The sequence below is a fragment of the Muscardinus avellanarius genome (assembly GCF_963383645.1).
Source record: "Muscardinus avellanarius genome assembly, chromosome: 3".
NCBI classification, from domain to species: Eukaryota; Metazoa; Chordata; class Mammalia; order Rodentia; family Gliridae; genus Muscardinus; species Muscardinus avellanarius.
The window spans coordinates 27,281,092-27,307,476 of NC_137788.1; the positions used below are offsets into that span (position 1 = coordinate 27,281,092).

Sequence of the window (26,385 nt, forward strand, 5' to 3'; positions counted from 1 at the left end):
TGGGGAAAATGTTTTGGAGAGTCAGCTCTGGGGCATATCCTAGAAAATATTAAGCTTGAAGGATAAAGGAAAAGAACTAGGACTCCCTGGAAACCTGCCAAATAGCCTATAGAAAATAGAATTAAGCCAAGTATGGTGGCACACACCTTGGGAGGCTGAGACAGGAGGATCGCAGGTTGGCAACTTCGTGAGACACTGTTTCCAAATAAAAATAAAATAGGGATGGGGGTGTAGCTCAGAGATAGAATGCTCCTGGATTCAATTCCCAGTAAAACACACACACACACACACACACACACACACACACACACACACGAAAAACCCCCACAAAAATAGAATTAAAGTAATATAATTTTAAGAGTTGAATACATAGAGACAGAGACTATAATGGTGGTTATAAGCAGGAGCGGCAGGGGAAAAAGGTGTTGATCAAAGGGTATAAAGTTGCAATAGTCGCTGATGAAGGTCTAGAGGCCCCGTGTATGGCCTGGGGACTTTGGTTCATATTATGTATTGTGCAGTGAAATTTCCTAAGAGAATACCCTCAGGTGCTCTTACCGCCTGCACCAGAGGTAAGTGGGTATAAGCGTGGACATGGGAGGTTGCTCGACTTCACCAGTCACTTCACTGTGAAATGAAGTGTGTAATAATAACGAAGTGTGTAATAAATGAAGTGTGTAAATGTGTAAGAACATGGAGATGTTAATTTGCTCGACTCTGCCAATCATTTCACCATGTATATGTCTATATGTATCTATGTCACCATGTATACTCATATATTCAAAGCTTTGAATATATACAATAAAACAAGGTACAAGACAATAAACAAGGGGCAATATTCAGAGCAAAATAATGACGAGGGAGCACTTTGTAGGGAGTCAAGGCCAGTGCATGCATGTCACTATCACTCTGATCTACATTATGATACCGGACTACAACACACCAATAAAAGTATATAAAATAAAGGTCAGGGCAAGCGTTGGCGACTGAGGATTTTATGTCCAATCCAGCTGTCTTTCAAGTTTTAAGGTACATAAAGCTTTTTTTTTGTACTGAAGATTGAAACCCAGAAGCATTCTATCTCCATGCTATACCCCAGCTCTATTTTATTTTTTATTTTGAAACAGGTTCTTACTAGGTTGCTGACGGTCTCACTAAGTTGCTGAGGCTGTCCTTGAGCCTATAATACTTCTGTCTTAGCTTCCCAAGTACTGGGATTATAGGCATGCACCACTGCACCCAGCAGAAAAATGGTTTTAAATATGCAAGATCTTGGAAAATATTATGCAAAGGATATTATTGAAGAATCTACTAATGATTGAGCTTGACCCTCCTAACAGATAACTGGGCAAACTTGAGCATCATTGATGAGCTTCTGTATAACCAATACTTAATTATAGATCTAGGCATAAAGACAGAGGAAAAGGGTAGAATACCAAAACATAAACACTATAATAAATATCTTATGAACTAACAAAATAGAAATAACCCAATGAAAAATAAAAGGAAAAGAGAGAGGGGAAAAACATAGAATAATCCCATTGGCTGTTACAGAGCCAATATATGAAAAACTGATAAACCCGATCATAAAAAAGTTGAATAAGACAAGGGGATAATAACATTAAAACCTTAAAAGTACAAAAGTAAGAAACAGAACAAAGATATGTGCTTTCCTAAATGCCAAGAGAAATGAAATAAAAGCAAAACACACACACACACACACACAATGCAGTGGTATACCCTAACAAAAATTTACACCTAAGAACCACATAAAACATGCCAGAATTAAAACATAACATATCATTATATGTAGATAAATTCACCTATATGTAGATAAATTCACCTACTAAAAGAAAGATTTTCCAGTTGGCTCACAATGCAAGGCCACTCTTGACATTGCACACAGAGTTGTATTTAATTGAAGAGACCCATCCATCATTAAATGGATGGTCAAGGATATACCAGGAAAAAGGATGAAAGTAGTAGTTGTAAGCCAGATATCAAGCCTAATATCAAAGTAAAATTCAAGCTAGAAACTATTAAGAGTGATGAAGAATATTTTTTTAAATTGGAGATTGAACCCAGGGGCATTCTATCTCAAAGCCTGACTTTTTATTTTTATTTTGAAACAGGGTCTTGCTAGGTTGCCAAGGCTAGGTTGCTTGAACCCGAGATCCTCTTGTCTCAGCCTCCCACATCCTAGGATTGCAGATGTGCATCACTGTTCCTGTTTTGAAGAAGACATTTTTAAAGACTAAAACCCTGAATTTGCCTTGGAGCTATAACAGGTATAGTATCTACACACCAAATAACAGAGTCACTACCTTTATGTATCAGAAACTACAGGGAATGGAAGGTAAATAGGAAACACACTAATCATAGAAAAAATTAAACACATTTCAGAATAAAACAGGCCAAGTGGGCAAGAAAGAAATAAGAATGCAGAGGACATAAACAGTATAATTTATGAAGTACATTTGTTATGAATGTGGTGTGTGTGTGTGTGTGTGTGTGTGTGTGTGGAGAGAGAGAGAGAGAGAGAGAGAGAGAGAGAGAGAGAGAGAGAGTGTGTTTATCAGCATACCCTTCTAGAGATCCTATGAAACATTCATAATCATTGGCTAAGTATTAGGGCACAAAGAAAAGTCTCAGGGAATTTCATGAAGTAGAAATACTATACACAATACCATAAAATCAGAAACGAATACAAAATGAAAACAAAATGTTTCTTCTACCTAGAAATTTAAAAAATTCCTACTATTACAAATTTTCTAAGTGGAAAGGAAATTAATACCAAAATTATAGGCTTGCTAGTAACTACTAAACATTCACTTTTAGAATCTATGAGGTTACAATTAAGGCAGTTGGTCAGAAGAAATTTCACAGCTTCAAGTACTTTTATCCACAGAAATCAATACAAATGAAAGGATGTAAATAAATTAATTTCCCACACAAAAGCTAGAAAATGGACAAGAAAGTAAATGAAATAGAATCACAAGGAAGGATCTAGTAAAAATGAAAGCAGCAATGAATGGTGGAGGGAACTGAAGACAACAGAGGTAATGACTCCATCTTTGAAAAAATGAACAAATACACAAAAACCTCTCGCTAACCTAATCAAGAGAAACGGGGAGAAAGTCCGTGTTGGTTTGAGCCCGTGACTAGGGGAGTGGATGACATACTTACGCACACAGAAAGGGGTCTTGCCCGACCAGTGGTGATCCTGCTGGCAGATGCGCACAGACATGCCGATGAGGCGGAAGCCCGCATTGCACTGGTACACCACGCTGCCCCGGTAGTTGTAGTTCTCTCCGTTGATGTGGCCGTTGACGATGGGTTCAGGGGTCCCGCAGTGTCCAGCTTTGGTGGGGGAGGAGAAAGGGTCCATCAAAGAAAAGCTTCCAGAAGATGAAGTAGAGCTTTGTCAAGGTGGGGAGAGACACAGATGGTGGAGTAAAGGACCAAATACCAACCATCCTCTGCTTTTCCTATCTCCCAATCCTGGAGTGACTTCAGGAATCTTAGACATAAGAGAAATGGTACTGAGGACCTCCAACTGGGCCACCCCAATCCCAAGGTTGCACCCCAATTGGCCATCTATTTCTGAGCTTTAGTTTCTGTGTCTGTTCACAGATGGGGAGTTACTAGCGTTACCTGCCTCTAGGATTACTATGGTTTGGATAAGTGCTCCCAAAGCCCATATGTAGAAGGTGTGGTCCTTAGTCTATGGAGCAGTGTCCTTCGGTCCCTGGTCCCAGCATGATGTTTGGTCATATCATAGTTGCAAAGACAACAGGACCAAGTGACAATGGACTGAAACCTCTGAAAACACAAGCCAAAACAAACCTTTTCTCTTTATAAGTTGATTAACTCAGGTGTTTTGTCACAGTAATGGGAAGCTGATGAACACAGGGATTGCCCCTCTCTTTTCCTCATCAACCAGAATTTACTGGGCATATACTGCATAGAGGGTACTATGGTCTAATTAAAGCTATTGATATCTAGTTGTGTTGAAAACAACCATGTAAAAATGTGGGTTGTCCAAATCCATCTTTATTCTTTGAATGGCAGCTGGGTGTTACTTTTAATAAATGGGGTTTAAACAGTATGTATTCCTGGCACTCCTTTGGCTCTGTGGAAAGAACTTGTGAGTGTCCTTAACAGGGTCTGGAGACAGTGGGAGGGTAGCATTGTCACCAAGACAGAACACCTTATCTTTTCTGCTAAGTGTGTGAAGCTGAGACCCTCTTTTGGAGTCTGTCCCAGAAAGGAGTGAGAGGAGAGAGAACTTTGACTCCAAGGTTCAGTCAGGGAATGGATTAGCCATGGAGGAAAGGAAAACTTGTTTTTTTTGTAAGGTTGTTTTTATATGCTTTTGTTATTATATGAATATATATGTATATACACACTATATAATTTATATAACACATATATAGTTAAAACAATTTGCTAGTATATCATAGAAAGAGTATTTTAGGTGTGTTGTAAGATAGGGGCTGGGGCTTTATCTATCATGAAGTGTTTTTTTTCTGATCAGAATGAAAACTTCAAAGTCTTGTCTCATCATAACTGAAGTTCTTGTTCTTTTGGGCACCCCAACAAAAGATAGATTGGGGTCCTAGACATGGCAGATGCCCAATAGTTGGTGCTGAGGGTAAGCTTTTTTTTTTTTTTTTTTTGACAGCAAGTAACATGATACTGTTGAAAGGCTGGCTTTCGGCTTTGGAAATATCTATTCTGTCCCCAGGAAGGAGAATGGGTTGGGGAAAGGCCACTCACCAAGGCAGCGGACTTCGGAGCCGCTCCAGAGCCCGTTGGCCAAGCACTCCCTCACCCTGGAGCCCACCAGCGTGTACCCGGAATTGCAGGAAAAGATGGCGGTCGCTCCATACACAGACAGCGTTCCGATGCGGTGACCACTGGGTGGTGTGGCGAGCTCGCCACAGGAGGTGACTGAAAGGATCCCAACATGCTCAGTAGGCTGGCCCCAAGAGGAGGGACCCACACTGCTTCTCACATGCACAGATAGTGACGAAAATAAGATCCGTTTAGCCCTCCTCTCCCGGAACGCATGCCCAGGATGTGGGCTGTGATGTGGGCTTAAGTGATGTGCCCCCTCGACTGCAGGCATGTCTGAGAGCATCATAGGAGCGTTTAAACACCCAGGCCCACTCCAGATACAAGGGCCACAATCTCTGCAGATAAGGGCCAGGTGCCTGTATTTCTAAAAATTCCTCAGGTGGCTCAGGTGTGCACCATGGTTAGGAAGAGGTGGCAAGTCTGTGGTGTCTCCCTAATGCCCGGGCAGCCACTGCCCAGCCATCTTGCCATCCTTTTCTGCGGAGCCCAGGCAGCCCTGCCTCCTTCTTATCAGCAATACTAATGATACTGATAGCCTCTGCTCACCATGAGGTGAGGCCTGATCACCCAGGCTGTATCACAGTGAGCGGCTCCACCCTTGTGACCTCTGCCCAGCCACACAAAGGGCATATGCCACTGCAGAGCACACACCTTTCCCTTCCCTTCTGTAGGAGGTGATTCCAAGGTCACTTCCTAATATACCTTGGGCTCAGGCTTGCTGCTCAGAGACCCTGACCTCTGAGACTATATGAAAGAACCAGAGAAAAATGTTTAGCAGTGGAAAAGGAGGGAGACAGACTTAGGTGGCCCATCCCCTGTACTATCCTCCTTTATCCTGTACATCCCCCATTACAGCCCTTATCATATACCATGTTACCATCGCTTATTTGTCCTGTGGACTATCAGCTCCTTGCAACAGAGACCACAATACTTCATCTTCATACCTGTACAGTCTCTGGGGGCATAATAGGGACCTAATGAGTGTTGAATAAAGAAATAAGTGCATGCTTACCTGGCAGCTTCATAAAAGGCTGCTTTTAATACGATGTCTAGGTGTTAAGAAGTATTCTGTAGGTATTTTCCCAGCTCCTGATTCTAGATGAATGCCCCCAGAGAGATACACTGTGATCCCTGGAGATAACTCTCTTCTCCCCCTCCCCAATTTACCCCAGGTATGAGATAGTTGAGGTAGGAGGCGCTGTGCAAACATGCCCACCCTCCCGTCCTGGGCTTACTTTGGCAAGTTGGCATGGAGTCCCCGAGGCTCCATTTGCCGTTGGCCTGGCAGCGGATGACCCGCTGCCCAGTGTAGTAGTAGCCGGGGTCACAGATGAGCATTAGCTGGGCCTGGAACTGGTACTGTGTCTCAAAGATGAGCCTCCACCGGCCATGCTCTACACTGATGCTGCTGACATCGGGACAGGTCACAGCTGGGGGGGGACAAGAAGAAGAGATAATTAATTAATTATGGAAGACTGCAAGAGCTCAGAGCTGGGGACGGAGGGAACTTGATGCAGGAGAGATGAATCTAAGAATTTTCCAACTCTAGGCAGGTTGGGTGAATGAATGAAGTGTTGGGAGGGAGATGTGGCGAAACAGGGAATGGAGATCTGCCCAAAAAATCAAAAAAGGAGAGAGATGGTACTCAGTCAGTGTCAATTGTTGGGTGTAAGATGGAGTGTTTCTTTTGGCTAGACCTTAATTTTTCAAGAGAAGCAGAAATCTGGCCTTTATAAAAAATTAAAATTTCTTGATTTTAGAGTGTTGAGAAGCTATTAAAATTTTGTTTACAAAGCACAGTATAAGCCAAAAAAAAGACAAAATCATGTATCTATGGACCATGTATAACCCATTATAATGTCAATTTGTGACTCTGGCCTAAACATTGTAATTTTAGGGTTATGTGATCAAGGGTTGTCCATCAATTTTTTTTTTTTTTTTGGTGGTGGTGGTCTTGGGGATTTAACTTAGGAGCATTCTACCTCTGAGCTACACAGCCACTTTTTTATTTTTAATTTTGAAACAGGGTCTCACTAAATTGCTGAGGACTTCACGAAGTCGCTCCAACCTGTAATCTTCCTGTTTCAGCCTCCCAAATACCTTGATTACAGGCATGCACCACCACATCTGGCTTCCTGCACACTTTCTAACAGTTTCTCCATCTAAAAAGGAGCGGGTCATCCCTATGCTCTCTGGTGGTTTATGGAAACACCCTGGGCACAGCAGACCACCAATGTTACAAGAGTAACTTCAGATGGGAAGCCAAGCTTGGTCGCTGCCACTCCCCACCCTGTTCCCCTCCTGGAATCCCCCAGCCTTCACGGACATGCTTCCCCCTTCTTGCTGGGCTTTTAGGTCATTCTTTGAAGGAGTATTGTCTGTTGCTTCCCCAACGCCTCCTCATACCCGCCTCTGCTGCCCAAGGACTCACGGACACACTGGGGAGGGAGGTTGTGGTTGCTCCACAGGCCTGTATCCAGACACTCCGTGGTGGCCTCGGCGCCAGTCTGGAGGTGGTATCCTTCGTTGCAGCTGTACACAGCCTTGGTCCCCACCGTGTACTCCTTGCCAAATACCATCCCGTTCTTGGGGGCGTCGGGAAGACCACAGGAGAGAGCTGGTGAGGGAGGAAGGAGGCTGTGAGTGTTTCTGGTTCAAGAAGATGCTCTGAGACATATTGTGACCTTTCTTCTCCCCTCTAGAGCCCTGTGAAATCATAGTAGAAACTAACAAACAGGAAAAGACTCGTAACAAGCAAGAAAACGAGCGCATCCTCAGCGGAGATTTCAAAGATGAAAACTTGGGAGGTGGAATGAAGAGAGAAGTGTCCTGGTAGATTAAATGGAGCAGCTCGAAACATGTGGGAAAGACCACCAGGGTGACGCTTGTCTATCCCTCCCTGCAGATACCGCAGAGTCATCCAAGCTTCTATTTTCCAAGCAAAATAGTCTGTCCCCCTATGTAAGGTGGAAGGAAGGAACTCCCTTGAAAGAATTAGGTGAAGTCTTTTACCTCCAGGATTCCCTAACGGTCTCTCAGCATAAAGGCTCCCCCTCTGTCTGCTCATCTCTGCCACACCCTCAACTCAACTTCTTAGTTCTGGAGAGACCTAGTGGGCAAAGATATTTGCATAAAATAACAAAGGCAGCTCACATGTGCTGCCTGGGAAAAACAATCTAGCCTTCATGTTTGTTTGTTTGTTTGTTTGTTGGTGGTACTAGGGATTGAGCCCAGAGGCATTCTAACCACTGAGATACACTCTCAGCCCTTTTTAATTTTTATTTTGGAATGGGGGCTTGCTAGGTTGTTGAAGGTCTCACTAAGATGCTGAGGCTGTTTTTGAGCCTGTGATCCTCCTGTCTCAGTCCCCCTAGTACTGGGATTACAACCACCACGCTTGGCTAAACTTTGCTTTTTAAATACAAACAATCGCCAGGTGTGATGGCACACGCTTGTAATCCCAGTGCTTGGGAGGCTGGGACAGGAGGATCGAGCTTCAAGGACAGCCTCTAGTGAGGTCCTCTGCAACTTAGTGAGACCTTGTTTCCAAATAAAGAATAAAAAGTAGGGCTGGGGGTGTAGCTCGGAGGTAGAATGCTCCTGGGTTCCATCCCCAGTACTGCAATAATGAATAAATGAATAAATAAATATGAACAAAGATCACATACATTTGAGGAATTCCAGTAGGTCAGTATGATACACAAAGATATGATTAAAAAATAGGGAAAAAGACCTCTTCGGAAACAGAGCAGATCTGAGAAACAGAAAATATAAAATCTTTATGCTCTGAATTCCTGGTGTCTAGAGTCAATCTAAGGATTACAGGCCAAGGGACTGGCAGCTCCTACTTCTCACGGCCCTGGCCTGGCCCTGTTTGTGTTTATAGCTGAGGGTACAGAAGAGAACTCACTATCTGGACAAGCCTGAGTCCCATGGTCTTCATGCCAAAGCTCAGTTCCCAATCCAGAGGAAAGTGGGGGCACTCCCCTGGGTAGGAGATGAAGGAATAGAAGCGCAGAATAACTGAAATTTGTGGAATGAAAACTCTGTGGCAGATGCTGTGTGGAGTGAGGAATGGGCTGGGGGAAGGAGAGAGAAGGCATTGGGAGGTGCGGTTTCTCAGGGAGAGGGAGAAGTCATGGTCTGCAAGCAGTAAAAGCGAGGGACTGTCAGGCTCTTTCTGGTCCTCGGCTATGTGGGAAATGGTGCTGGTGTGGGTGAATGCCCCCAACTTGGAAGGTCCCCAGCATACGCACTCTCAGGAAGTTCCAGTTATTGTGGAGGAAGATGTGAGAAGGGCTTTATGGCTAGCGAGTATGAGCTTCTCGGCCATTGCACTAGGACTTCAGAGAAGGTAGAGAGAGAATGGCTGAGAGGGAGGGCGTCAGAGGGAAGCTTGGGGTAGAACAGGAGGAGGCCTGAGGTTGCGTGGACAGAGGCAAAGGAGGGCTTAGTACTGAGTGGTGACATAAGACACCAGAGGCGAGAAGTAGTTTCTAACTGGAGCTCTGGAAAAAAGACTTGTGCCTGTTGGTGTGGTGAAAGACATAGAGACTGAAACCAAATGACAGCGCCGTTGGGGAGAGTCAGTTTTCTGTGACCTTTGCTTAGGGCTTATGATAGGCTATTAATAACATGTTGCTTTTGTTCTTTGAGAAAGTATGAGCACAGGCCAGAAGGTTGTGAAGATCAGAAATGATAGATACCAGAAATGATAGATGCCATTAAAAAGTGATTTGCCATGCTGAGAACCAATGAGAAATGAAATCAAACAGCAATGTGATTTCCTGTTTTTGTCTATATAATTGGCAAAGTTTTTCCTCTTCTTTTTTTTTTCAGTGCAGTATGTAATGTTTAGAATGTGAACTTTCATGTGCTGCTGTTGGAAGTAAACATGAGGACAAAATTTCTAGAGGGCTCTTATCAAAAGCTGTAAACTTTGCATACATTATGATTCAACAATCTCATTTCTTGGAGTTTATTTTAAGGGAAAAGTATGGCTGTTCATAAGGATGGAATTAGAAGTCTATAGTAGCAAAAAATACAGAAATCCAAATGACCCACAGTAGGATGATACTCGACTGAGCAACAGTTTGGTATTCAACCACTGAAAATAATGACAAGGAAGCGCATTTCGTTATATGAAAGTGTTGATAAAATATTAAGAGCTTGTACACTAATAAGCCTATTTTTGAAACGAACACACAGGAGACCAGATGAAATGTGATAGGATTACAGTTCATTTTCACTTTTTTCTTTTGCATTATCTATAGCTTATATTTTTCAGATTATTAATCTGAATAATGAGTATGACTTCAAGGCAAAGAAAGCCTCTCATAAAATATAAAAGGTACTACATGAAAACTAATGTTTGATCGTTCAAATGTTTGATCACTTGACTCTAGGATTCCCAACCCAAGGCTTCCCCTCTGGGATCCTTCCCTAGCTGGCCAGAGGAAGGCGGGACCCTTTTCCCTCTGGGCTTCCATAACACTCCTTACATTCCCCATACAACGTGTCTCCATGCTGTCACTTGGTGTTTCTGTGCTCACATACCCATCTCCCCATGACTCTGAAAACAGAGACTGCTATGCATGTGGGACCCCCAGGGTCGGCCATATTATGGATCCTCAGTAAAAATTTGCTGAAGGAATGAATTCATTATCGAGCCCACAGGAAACCCACATTGGGAAGTGACTGGTCCCGAGCAAACCCAAGATCTGAGTTGGATCTGAGCCATCCTGTGACCCACTGCTTCCCAACTGGTCCTTACCTTGACAGAGAGGGATGGCTTCACTCCACAGGTGGTAACCCTGGGGGTGCCGGGTACAAATGGCCATGCTGTGTCCCACCAAGCGGTAGCCTGCGTTGCAGCCGAAGTGGATGGAGCCGCCGGGCTGGGTGCTGGTCTGGCCCAGGATGAAACCGTGGAGTGGAGCCCTGGGCAGGCTGCAGTAAGAAGCTGAAGGGCGAGTCGAGGTTCAGAGAACAGGGCAGAGCCAGAGGACACAGGGGACTTTTCATGCTGCCCCACCCTATTTCCTTGTCTTCGCTACTTCTCTGTTATATAGGAAGGTATGGGTATTTTTTATATCACAAATAATGATGAGTGATATTCATGTGTTTATTGGTCATATAAAAATCTTTGGAGATTCATTATCTATTTTAGTCTTTTACCTATTTCTAAATTGTATTCTTTGCTTTTATTGTTGCTAATTTTTAGGATTTCCATTTGGAATATTAATATACCTTCAGATATAGCATTTGGAAATATTTTATCCCATTCTATCAGTAACTTTTAATTCTGTTTACATTGTCTTTGGATGTACAATATTTTTCTATTTTTTTATGAAGTTTGTTTGTTTATTCTTTTGTTGCCTGTGCCTTTGGAATCATATCCAAGAAATCACTGCCAATTTCAATGTTGTGAAGTTTTTTTTTTTTTTTTTTTTTTTTGTGGTCCTGGGGATAGAACTCAGAGGCTTTCTACCTCCGGGCTATAATCCCAGATCTCTTTTCTACTTTATTTGGAAACAAGGTCTCACTAAGTTGCTGAAAGCCTCACTAAGTAGCTGAGGCTGGCTTCGAACCTGCGCGATCCTCCTGTCTCAGCCTCCCAAGCGCGGGGATTACAAGCATGCGCCACCACGCCCGGCTAATGTTGTGAAGTTTTAAGAACCTGGTTTTCTTCTAAAAGCTTATAGTCTTAAGATTTACAATTAGGTCTTTTATCTTTTTTGAGTTAATATTTATATAGGGTGTTAGGTAAGGGCCCAATTTTATTCTTTTTCATGTAGTAATTATTTTTCAACAATATTTAGTGAAAAGATTATTATTTCCTTCACCAAATGTTCTTGGAAACCTTGTCAAAAATAACTTGATTATATATGGAAGAAAAAAAAACATATCAAAGTTAATCAGGAAACCAAGCATGGGAAAGAGGGAGGTAAAGGCAAGGGTTAGGGATTGGGTAGGGGCTAATTGGATGATGTGTGCATGTACATCTCCATAAGTGTTTTATCCCACTGAGATGTATAACTACAATGCACCAATAAAAAGTTATTTAATAACAACAACAAAAAACAAAAAAATCCCCACAACCGGTTTAGTAAAAACAAAGCAAGACAATTGAGAATTTAAAAACGGCTCCATGAAGCCTTGGATCCCCTTTGTAGCCTGAAGGCAGCCCGGTTATAGGCCTCAGTTCAAGCTCTCAAGTCTCCTCCCTCCCAGAAAGCCTCTGGAAGGTGGAATCCCACAGGCTCCCAAAGGAGCAGGTCTGTGACTTGGGGACCAATCATTGAAACGTATCTAGCTGTTGTTTCTTCTCCCAAGAACTGGGACTTACAATATCTACCTCAGGGATTCGGACAATTTAAAAGGACCATGAATATAAAGCCCCCAGTACAGTGCAGAGCACGCATCCTCTGTCTATTATATGGCAATCCAGGACATAATTTCCCTCCAGGGCTTATTTCCCCTCAATGTAGGGCTTCAGTGTATTTAATTCATTTATCCAACAAAGAGATCTCAAGTGCCTATTATGTGCCAGTCATTCTTCTAAGGGCTGGGGCTGCAACAATGAAAAAACAAAAACAAAAAACAGACAAAAATCCCAGCCTGAGAGAACTCACATTATAAGCTCTTCTAGGGATCCTCGGGCCCGGTCTGTGAGGCTGTGAAAGGCGGAGGACTCCAGCGCCTGCCCAGCTGCACAAGCCTCTCTCTCTGTCCTAGGATCCTTGGCTGGGTCTCCCGGGCCCACTGGGGTGAGGGATCAGAGGGCCTGGCTCAAACTCACACACCCCACAGTGAGTGCCTCTGGCCTCTTGTCTGGGTATCACACCCCTTTTCAAATGGAACAATGTTTTATTTACTTATTTATTTATTACTAGGGATTGAACCCAGAGACTGGCCTTGAACCTGTGATATGCCTGTCTCAGCCTTCCAAGTCCTGGGATTACAGGCATGTGCCACGATGTCTGGCAGGAGCTGGTGTTTTAATACTTCTGCACAAATGCCACATGTGTCCTTCTGCTTTGCCTCCTCTGTCCTGTGTATGTTACATCTACGTACCCACCTTTCTCACAAACATGAATCTTAAGTTCTAAAATATAGTCATTCACAGTGATAGGTTCATGTTCAAATCACACACACATTTACTGTATTTTAATTAGCAAGTACTAATTGTTGTCCTGTGTAATTAATTCCCTTTCTATGTGGCATATGCATTATAATTACAACTGACTCATTGTCCCCCAAACATGCTAAATCTTTGAGCATCGAGGAAAAGGCAACTTCTTAATAACTTTTAGTTCCTAATTTAGCAACCTGGGAGGGAAATGCTGTATTATCTTTTTGCATAAGCACCTGCCAGGATCTCAGCCCCCCCTCTCCCCCAAGAGGCACGTTGAGGTTTCTTTTTTTATCATGAGGAAAGTGAGGCCTGGAATAGTCAAGTGCCTCATCAAAAAATCCTATAGCCAGTCGATGGCAGAGTTGGTCACTGACACACTGGGCATGCCACAGAGAGGAAGAGTGCATGTGGTCTGCAGAGGAGACGGACCCTGAGGCAGTGAACATCCATCTCCTCCCAGGCTCCCCACAGCTTCATCTGGTTGGCTCTTCCCTGGAGGCCATGCCCAAGGAGTCTTTATGATTGTTCAAATGGTCCTTCTGAGTTTGGGCTGGTCTTGTAAAGAAGGCCCTAGAGGAGACATGGACCTCAGATGGGACTTGAGAACTTAATGTCCGTCCCAATATATATTATGTGGGATATATGTATATGGGTATCATACCCCTATATATGGAATATATGTATATATTATATATATAGTATGGAAGGATATATACACACTATATATACACATACTATATATACATATATATGTATAAATATATATAGTGTGTGTGTGTATGTATGTATGTATGTATGTGTATATATGGTATTGGGAATTGAACCAAGGCACATTCTCCATCTGAATTATACCCCAGCCTTATTTTCTTTTTTATTTTGAAACAGGGTCTTGCTAAGTTTGCCAGGGCTGGTCTCAAATCTGATCCTTCTGTCTCAGCCTCCCAAGCACTGGGATTTCAGATGTAAGCCACCATGCCCAGCTCCAACCAACATACTTTAAAGATGTGTCTGCCATTTATTTGAAGTCCAGGTCCAGGTGGCCAGGGGAAGGGCGCTGAAGGGCGCAGGTGGAGCTCCCCACGGCAGTCCATTCCTGCCCACTCGCTTACAGGGCCCAGCCAGCAATCATCGGACCCACCACCCTTCAGAGTGGGCACTGAGCAGCTTAGCAAATTCTCTTCCAGCCAGCACTGTAATCCACATGATGGAAGTTCAGAAAAATTCGATTTTCTCTTTCTCATTACACTCCTCGGGGTAATTTTGTGGTCCTCATAGATTGCTGCTCAGCTGAACTGTCTGCGCTGCCTGGCCTTTGATCTGACTCTGCCTATAAGATATAGCTTGTCAAAAAAAGAATGAGATCCTGTCATTTGCAGCAATGTGGATGGAACTGGAGGGCATAATGTTAAGTGAAATAAGTCAGGCAAAGAAAGACAAACACTGTCCTCACTCCTATGTGCAAGCTGAAAAAGTTGATTTTATAGAAGTAGAGTAGAATACTGGCTATCAGAACCTGGGAAGAGCAGAGGAGGAGAAAGTGGATAAAAAGAGGCCAGTTATCAGCTACAGAATTACAGTTAGATAAAAGGAATAAGCTCAGGCATTCTATAGCACTGCAAGGTGACTACAATTAAAACAAATTTATCATATGTTTAAAATAGATAAATAAAAGAAGTTTAAAAGCTTTCAACATAAAGAAACAACAAATGTTTGAGGTGATATATTTGCCAATTGACCTGATTTGGTCAGTGTGTGTGTGTGCGTGTGTGCGTGCGTGTGTGTGTGTGTGTGTGTGCGTGTGTGCGTGCGTGTGTGCGTGCGTGTGTGTGTATCACATCATTGTGCCCATAAGTATGTACAATTATTATGTGTCAACAAAAACAATGCCATTAAGAAAAGATATGGTCTATAGAGCAGAAACGGGCTTCTGGGCTTTTGCTGCTTGTCTAATATTTGCTAGGTAGAGAGCTGTCTAAGGGTTTTCCAGTTAAGGAACTTTTGCTAAAATTTTCTAAATTCCTAAAGGGAAATTTCTGAAGGGGGGTAGGAGCCCCCTTCCCTATGATCAGATCTTGTATGTTAGTTAGATTGTATGTTAGATCTTGTATGTTAGTTAAATTCCTCTGAAGACAGGATGACAGAGGGAAGAGGTTAAGAGTGGGGAAAGGCCGGGGGTGGTGGTGCATGCTTGTAATCCCAGCGTCTGGGAGGCGGAGATCTGAGGATAGCGGTTTGCCAACAGCCTCAGATACTTAGTGAGGCCTTTTGTAACTCAATGAGACCCTGTTCCTTAAAAAAAAAAAGACTAAAATATAGAATTTGGGGTGTAGTTCAGAGGCAGATTGCCCCTGGGTTCCATCCCCAGTACCCCCCAAAAAAGTGGGGAAAGGACTAGAAAAAGCGGTAGGAGGATGCTTCTTGTACCATGTGTACAGCTGCAGGTGAGGGGATGAAGAGGAGGAGCAAGCTGCCCGGCCCACAGAGGAGCTCGCCACCCTGAAGAGGAGACGGACCGTGGGGCTTGGGGGCCGTGGTCCTTCCTCATGAGTCTTTGTGGCTTACTCACCTGAATACCGAATCTTAAAGCCCTTGCGATTGTAGGCGTGGTCAGATGACCAGCGCAGGTACACAGAGTTGCTCGTGCTGGTGACAGTCAGGGGAGCCGAGTAATTCCCGCTGAGGGCTTTCAACAGAGGACTCTGTCCTGAGGGACCTGGGTTAAGAAGGACACAGGATTACAGGCTATAGCATCCTTAAAGAAAAGGAGAACGGTGAGACACCAGGTCTCGGGGACGCCCCTGTAGGTCCCCACCCAGGACCCTGGCCAAGTGAAGAGAGCAGGGAGAGCAGGCCCGGGCCACAGTGTCCACATGGGGACAACCTGAAGGAAACTGGCCTTCTCTCATGTATGCTAGGAATGAGGCCAAGTTGGTGTTAACCGTGGAAAGCTGCTTCCTTGCACGTATGCCGGGACAGCTGCTCCTCGGGATGCTGGTCACACAAGGAACAAAGCTAGCTAAGCAAGCTGCCGCTGCTGCTGCCTTCGCGGCTTCTGTAGCCTAACTTCTACAGCCCTCCCTCTGTGGCAGGAACTGACGGCACTGTGGTAAGGAGACGGTCACTGGTCCAGGTAGCTGCCCCTGGACAAAAACACTGTGAGGGACAGGAGGCGCTCTCTTCTGGCAGTAGAGGCATGAGGAACCAAGGGGCTCCTGTGCAGCCATCACCACTGGACTCTTGGGCGAGGTCTTCCCCCTCTAGCCCGTGGCCGCTGAATCTTCACCATGTGCATTTTCCAACATACATATGTCTCATCCCCCATCTCCAGGTGTCTTTCTTGGTCTAGGCGACCTATCCCTTTGCCCTTGCACATCTGGGCTGTGGACGTTACACACAGCTCTCTGCAGAGAGCTGCAGGTGCAGAAACTAGGGCTGGGATGGCTGGGTAACTTTCAACCAGCAACATCCTCTCTCTGCAACTCCTGGTATCCCTAAAGAGTTCTTCCTGCTGAACCCAGATCTAGGAAGCCCCTGCTACCTACAGGAGCTGGCCGTGAGATGAAATCCATTTGCTATTTTGGGTGGTGGCCAGAGTCAAGAAGCTGGTTGATGGAGGAGCTGGATTTTAAGCTGAAACCTCTTCCATTTGGCCACCCTATTTCTCCTGTGCCCACTAAAAGCAGCTCGGTGCCCACCGTAGAGAAAAAAAAGATTAATGCAAGGAATAGAAGATAGCAATGAAGTTGGGGGGAGATGCCAGGTGTCAGGGTGATGAGCATGGAGCCCTCTGATTCCCTCCCAAGGCTCTGCAAGGAGGGGGTCCCTCTTCCCCTTTGCTTCCTTAAATGCCTGGGGTTGCATCCTGGACTCACTGGTTCAAGGCAGGCACGATGGAAAGCTGGGGAATCCACAACCCAGGACTTACTGCCCTGGACGAGGCCCCAGTGAGGGCTCTCATATGTTACTGAGTCAGCTCTTAAAAGACTGAAGAAGTTAAGGATCACGATGGACAATGTAGGGCCATTGGATTGCAGCAGCAAAGCATGAAGGAAGGGGTCCAGAGGCCCAGAGAAATGGCAAGCTTGCATAGGTCTATCGTGTGAGGGCGGAACCTCCCCTGGCTGGCTGTATTCCCTGGGAGGGCCTGGAGGAGCCTCCATTTATTAATCAAGAGTGCACAGGTGAGGGGAGGACACCAGCACCACTGAAACCCTGAGCACTGGCTGTCCCCTGTAGGTTGACACCGATGGGAGGAGCCGCTGTCATGGAACCAGGCTCCCTGGGGACGAGCAGCCTGAGAACAGAGGTCAGGTGGAGACACTTAACAGTCAGGAGTGAGACTGGCATAATTACTAAAATGGGCAGCAAGATTGGAATGGTGGCTGGGAGGGCCTGACTGGCAGGATCCATGGAGATGGGTCCTAGAACATGTCGTTTCTAATGGCAAGACAGATGGGGACCCAAAAAGGGGGAGCAAAAATAGTATGGATAAAGCCAGGCGTGGTGATGCACGCTTGTAATCCCAGCACTTGGGAGGCTGAGACAGGAGGACCGCAGGTTTGCAGCCAGCCTCAGCTGCTTAGTGAGGCCCTCCACAACTTAGTGAGACCTTGTTTCAAAAAATTGGGCTAGGGAGTGTAGCTTAGAGGTAGAATGGCTCTGGGTTCAGTCCCCCGTACTGCCAAAAAAAAAAAAAAAAAAAAAATGGCTAGGTGAGCAAAACAGGTCATGAGCGAATAAACAGAGGGTGAGAAAAGCTCCCCAGGATGGAAATTCGCAACCACTCGCCCAGTTTTCAGACCCAGGATGGGTTTCATTTCCCATTCCAGAAAACTGCAACCAAAGGAGAGGCTGAGTCCCTATGAAAAGGACCCTACAAAATGACACCAACTCTATACAAGGGTGATTCTTCTAGTTCTCTCCTCAAGGACTTACCACTGTTGACTCTGATAACTGAATATTTAGAAACAAGAATGTCTAAATATTTTCAAGGCTTTTGGGCACAAGATGGTGGTGTTGATGGGGGATTGAGGTGGACACCGGTGCATCCAGAGCTTCTCCTGGCCGCTCTGTTAGGACAGGGGTGTGCCAGGGTTGGAAATGGTGATAAATGGAGTCCTGGCTTGGTTCTTCCTCACAGTGCCCACACACCAAGCCGCACCTAGTGTTAGCAGCTGCGCCAGATGCTGCATCTTCTCCAGAGCAGATGAGTTAGTCTTGACCACATGGGGTGCAGCTGGGGCTCTGGCAATTCATTCCCTCTCATGCCCATTGGGAAGGGGGATCAGGAGCAGCTTGCATTTGCATGAAGGGAGGGGGGCTACTTGGGCATCCTGCAGAATGTAGCATACTGATCTCCTATATTGAAGACCTCATGTTAATCAGATCTAATGAGCAATGAGGGACCATTAGTGGAAATGCCTTTAGAAGACTCCTAAACTCCAGAGGTTTAAGAGATACATCTTACAAAGTTTGTAGTGACATTTTTAGGGTAGAGTGATTTGTGGCTTGCTGAGACATTGCCTCCAAATTAAAGAGCAAATTATTCTACCTTATCCCACCGCCACTAAAGTAGCAGCACAGTGTTCGGCAGGCCTCTCTGGGTTTAGGAGGAAGCGCACTCTTTCCTATACTAGGACCCATGTATTGGCTGCCATTCAAGGGTGCTAGCTTTGAGTGACAAACAGAGAAGAAAGAATTCTCTAACAGGTCTAGGAAACTGTATAATCAGCAGCCATATAGCCCTTCAGATGCCATGGTCTTGGAGCTTCTGTGGTAGAGCAAGACATCATGTGGGCCTCTGGAAAGCCCTAGTGGGAAGCCTGCCTCATTGACTTCCAGGGATCTGGAGCAGGTCTGTGTCATGGGCAGCAGAGAGCTGTGCAGCATTCGATGGACTCACCATCGAAAATCTCGAACTCATCGAACTGCTTCTCGCTGAGGAAGTACTCCACCGTGAGGGAGATGTTGTATTCGGGCTCCACTCTCACTAGCCAGGAGCAGGTTTGGAATTGGGGGTAGCTCCCAGGGTAGCTCTGGCTCAGGATCACGCCCGTGGAGTCCGTCAGGAGCTCGTTGGTTGGGCAGTGCACTTGGAGAAAGAAAGAAACATCAGATACATGGAGTGAAGGCAGAACCAGGGCCAACACATTAGCTTTTCCCTGGTGCAAAGGAACCATTGGAAAACCAGTATTTGAGTGCATTCTAACAAGACCCCACGCCCATGATTTGTGGTGACCATGACACGTGGTGACCTCAGACAAGGTGCCAACCTTACGGCATTGCTGGGACTCAGTCCTGGCTGGTTGGTTGGAATCACTTCCTAGCTCAGCCCTCCATAATGCTACCTTCTTTGGAATAGGTGGGCTTTGGAGTAGGTGATACATACACACAGACCACCGTAACACATCCTGAATCCAAAAGAGTTAATCTATGAAATGGCTGTAATTGGTACAAAGATAATACAGGGCCTCACTAAGTAGCTGGGGCTGTCCGCGAACCATGATCCTCTGGTCTCAACCTCCCAAATGCTGGGATTACAAGCGTGAGCCACCACGCCCGGCTTTTTCTCACCTGGCTTTTTGATTCTACTAACCTGAGGACCTGCACAGGCCACTGAAGCGAGGTGACATTTAAGTTCCCTGGGGACCCTTGGCCCACTCTGGCCTCTGTCAGGTTGGCTTCTCGAATTCTTTACATTTCCACTTGAAACTGCAGCCACTGAGTGCAAATGGCATGCTCTATCAAACGAGTTTGGTCGGTAGGCTTTCCTTTTTTGTGTGCAAACTTATCAGATCTGGGCATTACTGTTTACAAGGCTCTTCCTCTGTGCCCTGTGCTCACGATTATCTGGCCTCTAAAGGGTTAGGATCATGCAATAAAACCATCTAATCTTGACGTCTTTGGCTGGCTTTCTTCTGATAACATTCTTTCTTTATTTTTAGAGAATTTGGAAAAAGGATAACCTTTCCATCTATATTGGAATAAATTTTAGAAACTTATACTCTCCTGGAAAAGAAAGACATATATTTGTGCGAAGTAGCCACATAATTTTTAAAAAAGTTCTCTTGCTACATCGATTATAACCTATCTTTTCTTATTTTTTGTATTCTTCCACTTTCTCCCTTTGTTCTTGATTAGTTTACCTAATGGTTTGACCATTTTGCTGTTATTTCAAGTACATCTTTTTTACCTTATTAGAGTTTTTCTCTTTTAGAATTCATTAAGTGTGTGTGTGTGTGTGTGTGTGTGTGTGTGTGTTTGTGTGTGTACAGTAGTAGAGATTGAACACTCAGGGGCATTCTGTCTCTGAGCCATAATTCCAGTCCTATTTTTTTTTTATTAATTTTGAAACAGGGTATCATTAAGTTGTGGAGGATGGCCACAAAACTATGATCCTTCTGTCTCACTCTCCCAAGTATAGGGATTATAGCTGTGTGTCACTGAACCTTGTTAGGTGCGTGAGTGGGTGCCTGGTTAGAACTCATTAAGTTCTTTTTAAATGTAAAATTTTGAGATGTAATTTACCAACAGTAAAATACACAGATTTTAGATACATCGTTCAATGAATTTTGGTATAAATATATGTACCTGTGTAACCAATACCACAATAGAAATATATATCATTTGAGCTGGTAAATTTCTCCCTGCTCCTTGCAATTAGTATAATCCCCATGCTCCAGGAAATCATCACTGGTGTTATTTCTAGAATCGTAGATTAGTTTTGCTTGTACAAGAATTTCATACAAGTGGAATCCTGCATGTATTACTTTTGCATTTGGCTTCTTTTGCTAACCATGTTTATAGGATTCACCCCACACTGTTTGGCATATCGTCACTTGGTTTACTTTTATTGCTCAGTAGTATTTCATTGGATGATCATAGGATAACTTACTTACTCATTCAACTGAGGAGCACTTGGGCGCTTTCTACTTGTGGGTTATTATGGAATTTATGTAAAAGTCTTTTTACAGACCTAGGTTTTCATTTTTCTTGGGTAAATAGAATTGTCAGTCAATAGGTAGATAGTTGTATAACCTAAAAACAAATGGACAATAGTTATTTTATTTTTTATTTTTTTGGTGGTACTGGGGTTTCTGGAAGCCCTTCTACCTCTGGGCTACACTCCCAGACCTATTTTATACTTTTTTATTTGGAAACAGGGTCTCTTAAGCCAGTGTGGCTGGCTTTGAACCTGTGCGATCCTCCTGTCTCCGCCTCCCAAATGCAGGGATTACAAGTGTGCACCACCACGCCCGGCTACAATAGTTCTTTTAAAGTGACTATATAATTTTACATGCCAGTCGGCATTTATGACAATCCCAGTTACTCCACATCCTTCCAATGCTTAGCACCGTCAGTCCTCTGCATGTCAGCCATTCTAGGGGACGTGTAGTGATATTTCCTTGCACTCCCTGATGACTAATGCAGATGAACAACTTCTCATGTTGTTATTGGCCATTTACATATCATATTTTGTAATGCGTTTATTCTACTTTCTTGTCTACTATTGTCTTTTACTGCACTGAATTAGACAAGTTCTTTGCCTAGTTTGGATACAGATCTTTTAAGAGAATATGTGTATTGTTAATACCTTCTCTTATTCCTTAGTTTGCCTTTACTTTTTTCTCAAATCTAGTTCTATAGGTTGTTCCTTATATATTTTGAAGCTATTTTATTATTTGCATTTATACGACACGCCCTTTGAAATGAAATTAGACTTTTCTTGTCATTGTATATCTATTACTGATAATACTTTTCATAATATTACTAGAAATTTCTTTTTTTCTTACGTTAGCCATGTTTTTGACACTGAGGATTGAACTCAAGGCTATGCTACCTCTAAGCTATATCCCCAAAAGTTGTATTTTTTATTTTAAAAGAGTCTTGCTAAGTTGCTGAGGATCACCTTGAACCTGTGATCTTCCTATCTCAGCCTCTTAACTGGGATTTCAGGCCTGTATGTTAACCATTTTCTATATCATATCTTTCTAATTTTTTTCTGAAACATATTTGGTATTTATTTTTAAAATGCATCTCTTGTAGAAAACAAATGGCTACCATTTAAAGCCTCTAAATTTTGGCATGGTTTTTATGCAGTAAGAGCTTGTTGTTATTATCATGCTACTAAAATATCCTATGGTAGCTATTTATCTTTGGTTATAGAAAGAGGTATATTAAAGCCTGGCATGGTAGTGCATGCCTGTAACCCTAGCACTTGGGAGCTGAGACAGGAAGATCATAGGTTTATGGCCAGCCTCAGCTACTTAGTGAGGTTCTCTGCAACTTAGTGAGAATCTGTTTCAGAATAAAGAATAAAAAATAGGTCTGAGGGTGTATCTCAGAGGTAGAATGCCCTTGGGTTCAATCCCAAGCACCACACACACACAAAAGAAAGAGGTATATTAAAGTTTCTCCCTGTAATTATGAAATTTGTCCCCTTTTCCTATAATTTGGTCAGTTTTTCCTTCATATATTTCAAAACTAGGTTAGATATTGATTATGACTGGTATATAGTCTTTATAGATTATGTTTATTAGTATGAAATATTTCTCATTGTTACTTTTAATGCTTTCTGACTTAAATTGTATTTTTGGTGATAACTTTGCTATACTAGCTTCTAGAGGTTAGTATTTTCTATGTGGTTTTTCTTTTGGAATTTTTTTTGTCATATACCAAGGATGAATGACATCTTTCTAGTTATGATTTTATTCTTTTTTTGGTACTGGAGATTGAACTCAGAGGTCTTCTACATCTGAGCTATACCCCTAGCCTTATTTTAACTAACTAACTAACTAACTAAGGTAAATAAACTAACTAAGGTACTGGGAATAGAACCCAGGGGAATTCTACCTCTGAGCAATACCTTCAACCCTATTTTTAAAATTATTTTAAAACAGGGTCTCACTAAGTTCTCAAGGGCCCTGTTAAATTGCTGAGGCTGGCCGTGAACCTGCAATCCTCCTGTCTCAGCTTCCTGAGTATAGGGATTACATATGCGTGCCATCACATACAGCTTATTTTTTATTTTGAAATAGGGTCTCACTATGTTGCTGAGAACCACACTAAAATACTGAGGCTGGCTTTGAACCTGTGGTCCTCCTGTCTCAGTCTCCCAAGTGCTTGGATTACAGGTATGTGCCACCACATCTGGTGACTTTATTCTTAATGTTCTGGAATTGTACTGTGATGTTCTTAGGTTTTAAATATTTACCACATTTTCATGTTACTATAGGAAAAAGCATGCTTCTGGGATTATAACAAAATGCCTGTTCCGAGTCACAGAGAATTAAGACTTTTAGATTCAATGCATTCCATATGAAAACCCCAGCAGGGTTCTTCGTAGATATTAACAACCTTATCTTAAAAATCATATGAACGTTCAAAAGGCTCAAAATAACAAAAGTAATCTCAAAAAGAAGAAACAAAGTTGGAGGACTAACACCATTTTCAGTAAATGTTTCTGGGTAAAATGAATCTGCACGTGTAGAAAAAGGTGGTTGGGTCTCCCTACCTCACACCATATATAACAACCGACTTAAAATGGATCAAAGATCTAAGTATGGGAGCTTAAACTATAAATTCTTAGAAGAAAACATACATGTAAATATTCTTGACCTTGGATTAGGTAGCAGTTTCTTAAATATGACACCAAATGCACAAGAAACCAAAAATTATAAAAATTGGATGCCATAAAATTAAAAACCTTTGTGCTTCAAAGTACACCATCAAGGAGGTGAGAAGATGACCTATGAATTGAGAGAAAAAATAACATGTATGGAGTTTGTATCTAGGATCTATAAAAAGCTCTAACAAGTCAATCGTAAGAAGACAAATAACCTAATTGTAAAAATAGGTATATAGGATCTGCACAGACACTTCTCCAAAGGAGATACATGATGAGCACATGAGAAGATGCTCAAAGTCATTAGCCATGAAGGCAATGCAAATAAAAACCACAATTAGATACTACTTTATATCCAAGAGGATGACTATAATTAAAAATACAAATAATAATATGTGTGGAAGCCTCATACATAGTTGCTGAGAATGTAAAATGGTTTAGTCACTTTGGAAAACAGCCTGGTAGTTCCTGACATATTAGATACAGAACTATATCATATGGCCAAGCAATTCTACTTCTGGGTATCTAAGTAAAATTAAAACATACTATTCATACAAAAACAGGCTCATTAATGTTTATAGCAACATTATTCATAATAGCCCCAAAGTGGAATCAGCCCATATGTCCATAATGTTCATCCATTAATGAATGAATGAACAAAATGTGGTGTATTCACATGAAAAAATCTTTGGCAATAAAAACAGCAAATACTTACATGATTACAATATGAATGCACCTTGAAAACAATATGATAAGTGAAAGGAGCCATGCACAAAAATATTATATGATCTGTTTCTATGAAGTGGCCAGAATAGGCAAACCAATAGAGACAGAAACTAGATTGATATTTGTCTAGGACTGAGGGGGTTGAAAGGAAATAGAAAGTGACTGCTAATAGGTGTGGGTTTTTTTGGGGGGGAGGATGATGAAATGTTCTGAAATCGATCATGGTGATGATTACAAAACCCTGTGAATATGCTAAAACATATTGAATTGTACACTTTAAATGGGAAGAGTGTGAATTAATTTTCAATGACACTATTATTAAAAGAAAGTCTATGAAGGCAAGAATGGCAAGTCCTGGAGGCAAGCACAGGGCTGAGAAAGGGGAGTGAAGCCAAGAAGACTGGGGCCATGGAGACACAGATCAGCAGCCAGGGTGAGAAAGAAAGGCTGGAGTGAATCAAGGTGGTTCTTGTCAGGATGAAGCCTAAAGCTTTGCAACATTCCATTGTCTGACTATACCGTGTTTTTTAAATTTTTGTATTGGGGATGGAACCCAGGGGTATTCTACCTCCTACCTATACCCCCGGCCCTATTTTTTATTCTCTATTTTGAAACAGGGTCTCACTAAGTTGCAGAGGACCTCACTAAGTAGCTGAGACTGGCTGCGAACCCGAGATCCTCCTGTCTCAGCCTCCCAAGTCCTGGGATTACAAGCATGCGCCACCACGCCAGCTACTACACCAGTCTTTGTCCATTCATCAGCTGACAGCCATCTGGGCTGCTTCCACTTTTTGACTATAATGTTATTGGGGGCAGATTGTTTGGCATGTGAGTGTATCTGCTTAATTAAAATAAACAGGGAATTTCCCAGTGTGCCGGGCAGCCTCATTCTGCCAATCGCAGCTTCTCTTCCTCACTAACAATCCCTACTGTGGGGTCTTTCTACTCTTGCTTTCTGAGGGGGTGGGGAGAGGCTGGCCTCTTTCTCCATAGGCTACTAAATATTGGTTGGTAGCAATAATACTAGGAGTACTGGTTATAATAATAAGAGCCAACATGGAGATATGGAATATTCCAGGCATTCTCAAGTGGTTTACATGATTAACCCATTTAATTTCTCCCAATAATCCCATGGCATAAGTACTATCATTATCCTCATTTGATAGAAGACTAAACTAACACACAGGAGGTTTAGGTTCCTTGCTCTGGTAGGATGCCCTGAGAGTGTCCAGTGTTTGTTTTTGGTCTGAGCTGGGAAAGCTGGGTGACGTGAATTCACATGTTGTCAAGGCACTAAAGTGGCATGAAGACCTGTGGTCTCTGGGTCACCTGGATCAGCGCATGGCACCTTGAGTGCATCTACACTCCAGCACGGCAGTGTAGGGCCTGTGTGTGAGCCCAGCCTTCCCTAAGGACCCAGAAACTCCTCCTTCCAGGGCTCAGAATGCATGTTTAGTAAATGTCCAGGAAAGGCAAAAGGAAGACAGAATAAATGTGGCCTCTGTGGCCAATTCACAGCCCCAGACCTCCAGCAGGGTGGAGGCCCGATGAAGAGCACCTGCTTATGCCTCATTCGCCCACTCAGCCATCAACAAAGGTCACCCCGTGGCTCTTACTTCATGGGGCAGAGCCTGAGCTAAGAACTGGGAATAGAAAGAAGGGTGAAGCCAGGGTTTGGGAGGATCTCCAGACCCAGTAAAGACATGACTCAGTGCAGTTACCTTCACAAATTGGGGGTGGGCCTTCAAACTGTAGGTAGGTTCCAAGTTTGCAGGTCAGGATTTCATTCCCCACTAGGGTGAAGCCAGGAAGGCACCGGTAGCGTACGATGTCACCTGTCAAGAGAGACCAGCATGGGGATTCCCTGGGGTGGAACGGAGAGGGCTGGTTAGCACCCCTCAGTATCTCAAACCCACTGCCAGGCAGCCAATCAGAGGCCGGTCACGTTCTGTTCAGACCTCAACAACAGCTCAACTCCAAGCCAGTGGCCCAAACGTGGCTTCCCTTATAGCCCAGCCTTGCCCGAGACCATGAGTAA

General features: G+C 43.4%; 1 protein-coding gene across 1 annotated transcript in view; it reads right to left on the reverse strand.

Annotated features, from left to right (window-relative positions):
• Nucleotides 1-26,385, reverse strand: part of CSMD2 (CUB and Sushi multiple domains 2) — a gene marked incomplete at both ends in the record, with an annotated part of 613,548 nt that overhangs the window by 48,885 nt on the left and 538,278 nt on the right. Inside the window, 9 exon segments of the mRNA XM_080690534.1 lie at nt 3,187-3,383; nt 3,385-3,429; nt 4,776-4,953; nt 6,096-6,290; nt 7,292-7,477; nt 10,634-10,822; nt 15,564-15,710; nt 18,900-19,088; nt 26,069-26,182. Of these exon segments, the coding sequence (XP_080546660.1) occupies nt 3,187-3,383; nt 3,385-3,429; nt 4,776-4,953; nt 6,096-6,290; nt 7,292-7,477; nt 10,634-10,822; nt 15,564-15,710; nt 18,900-19,088; nt 26,069-26,182 (1,440 nt within the window).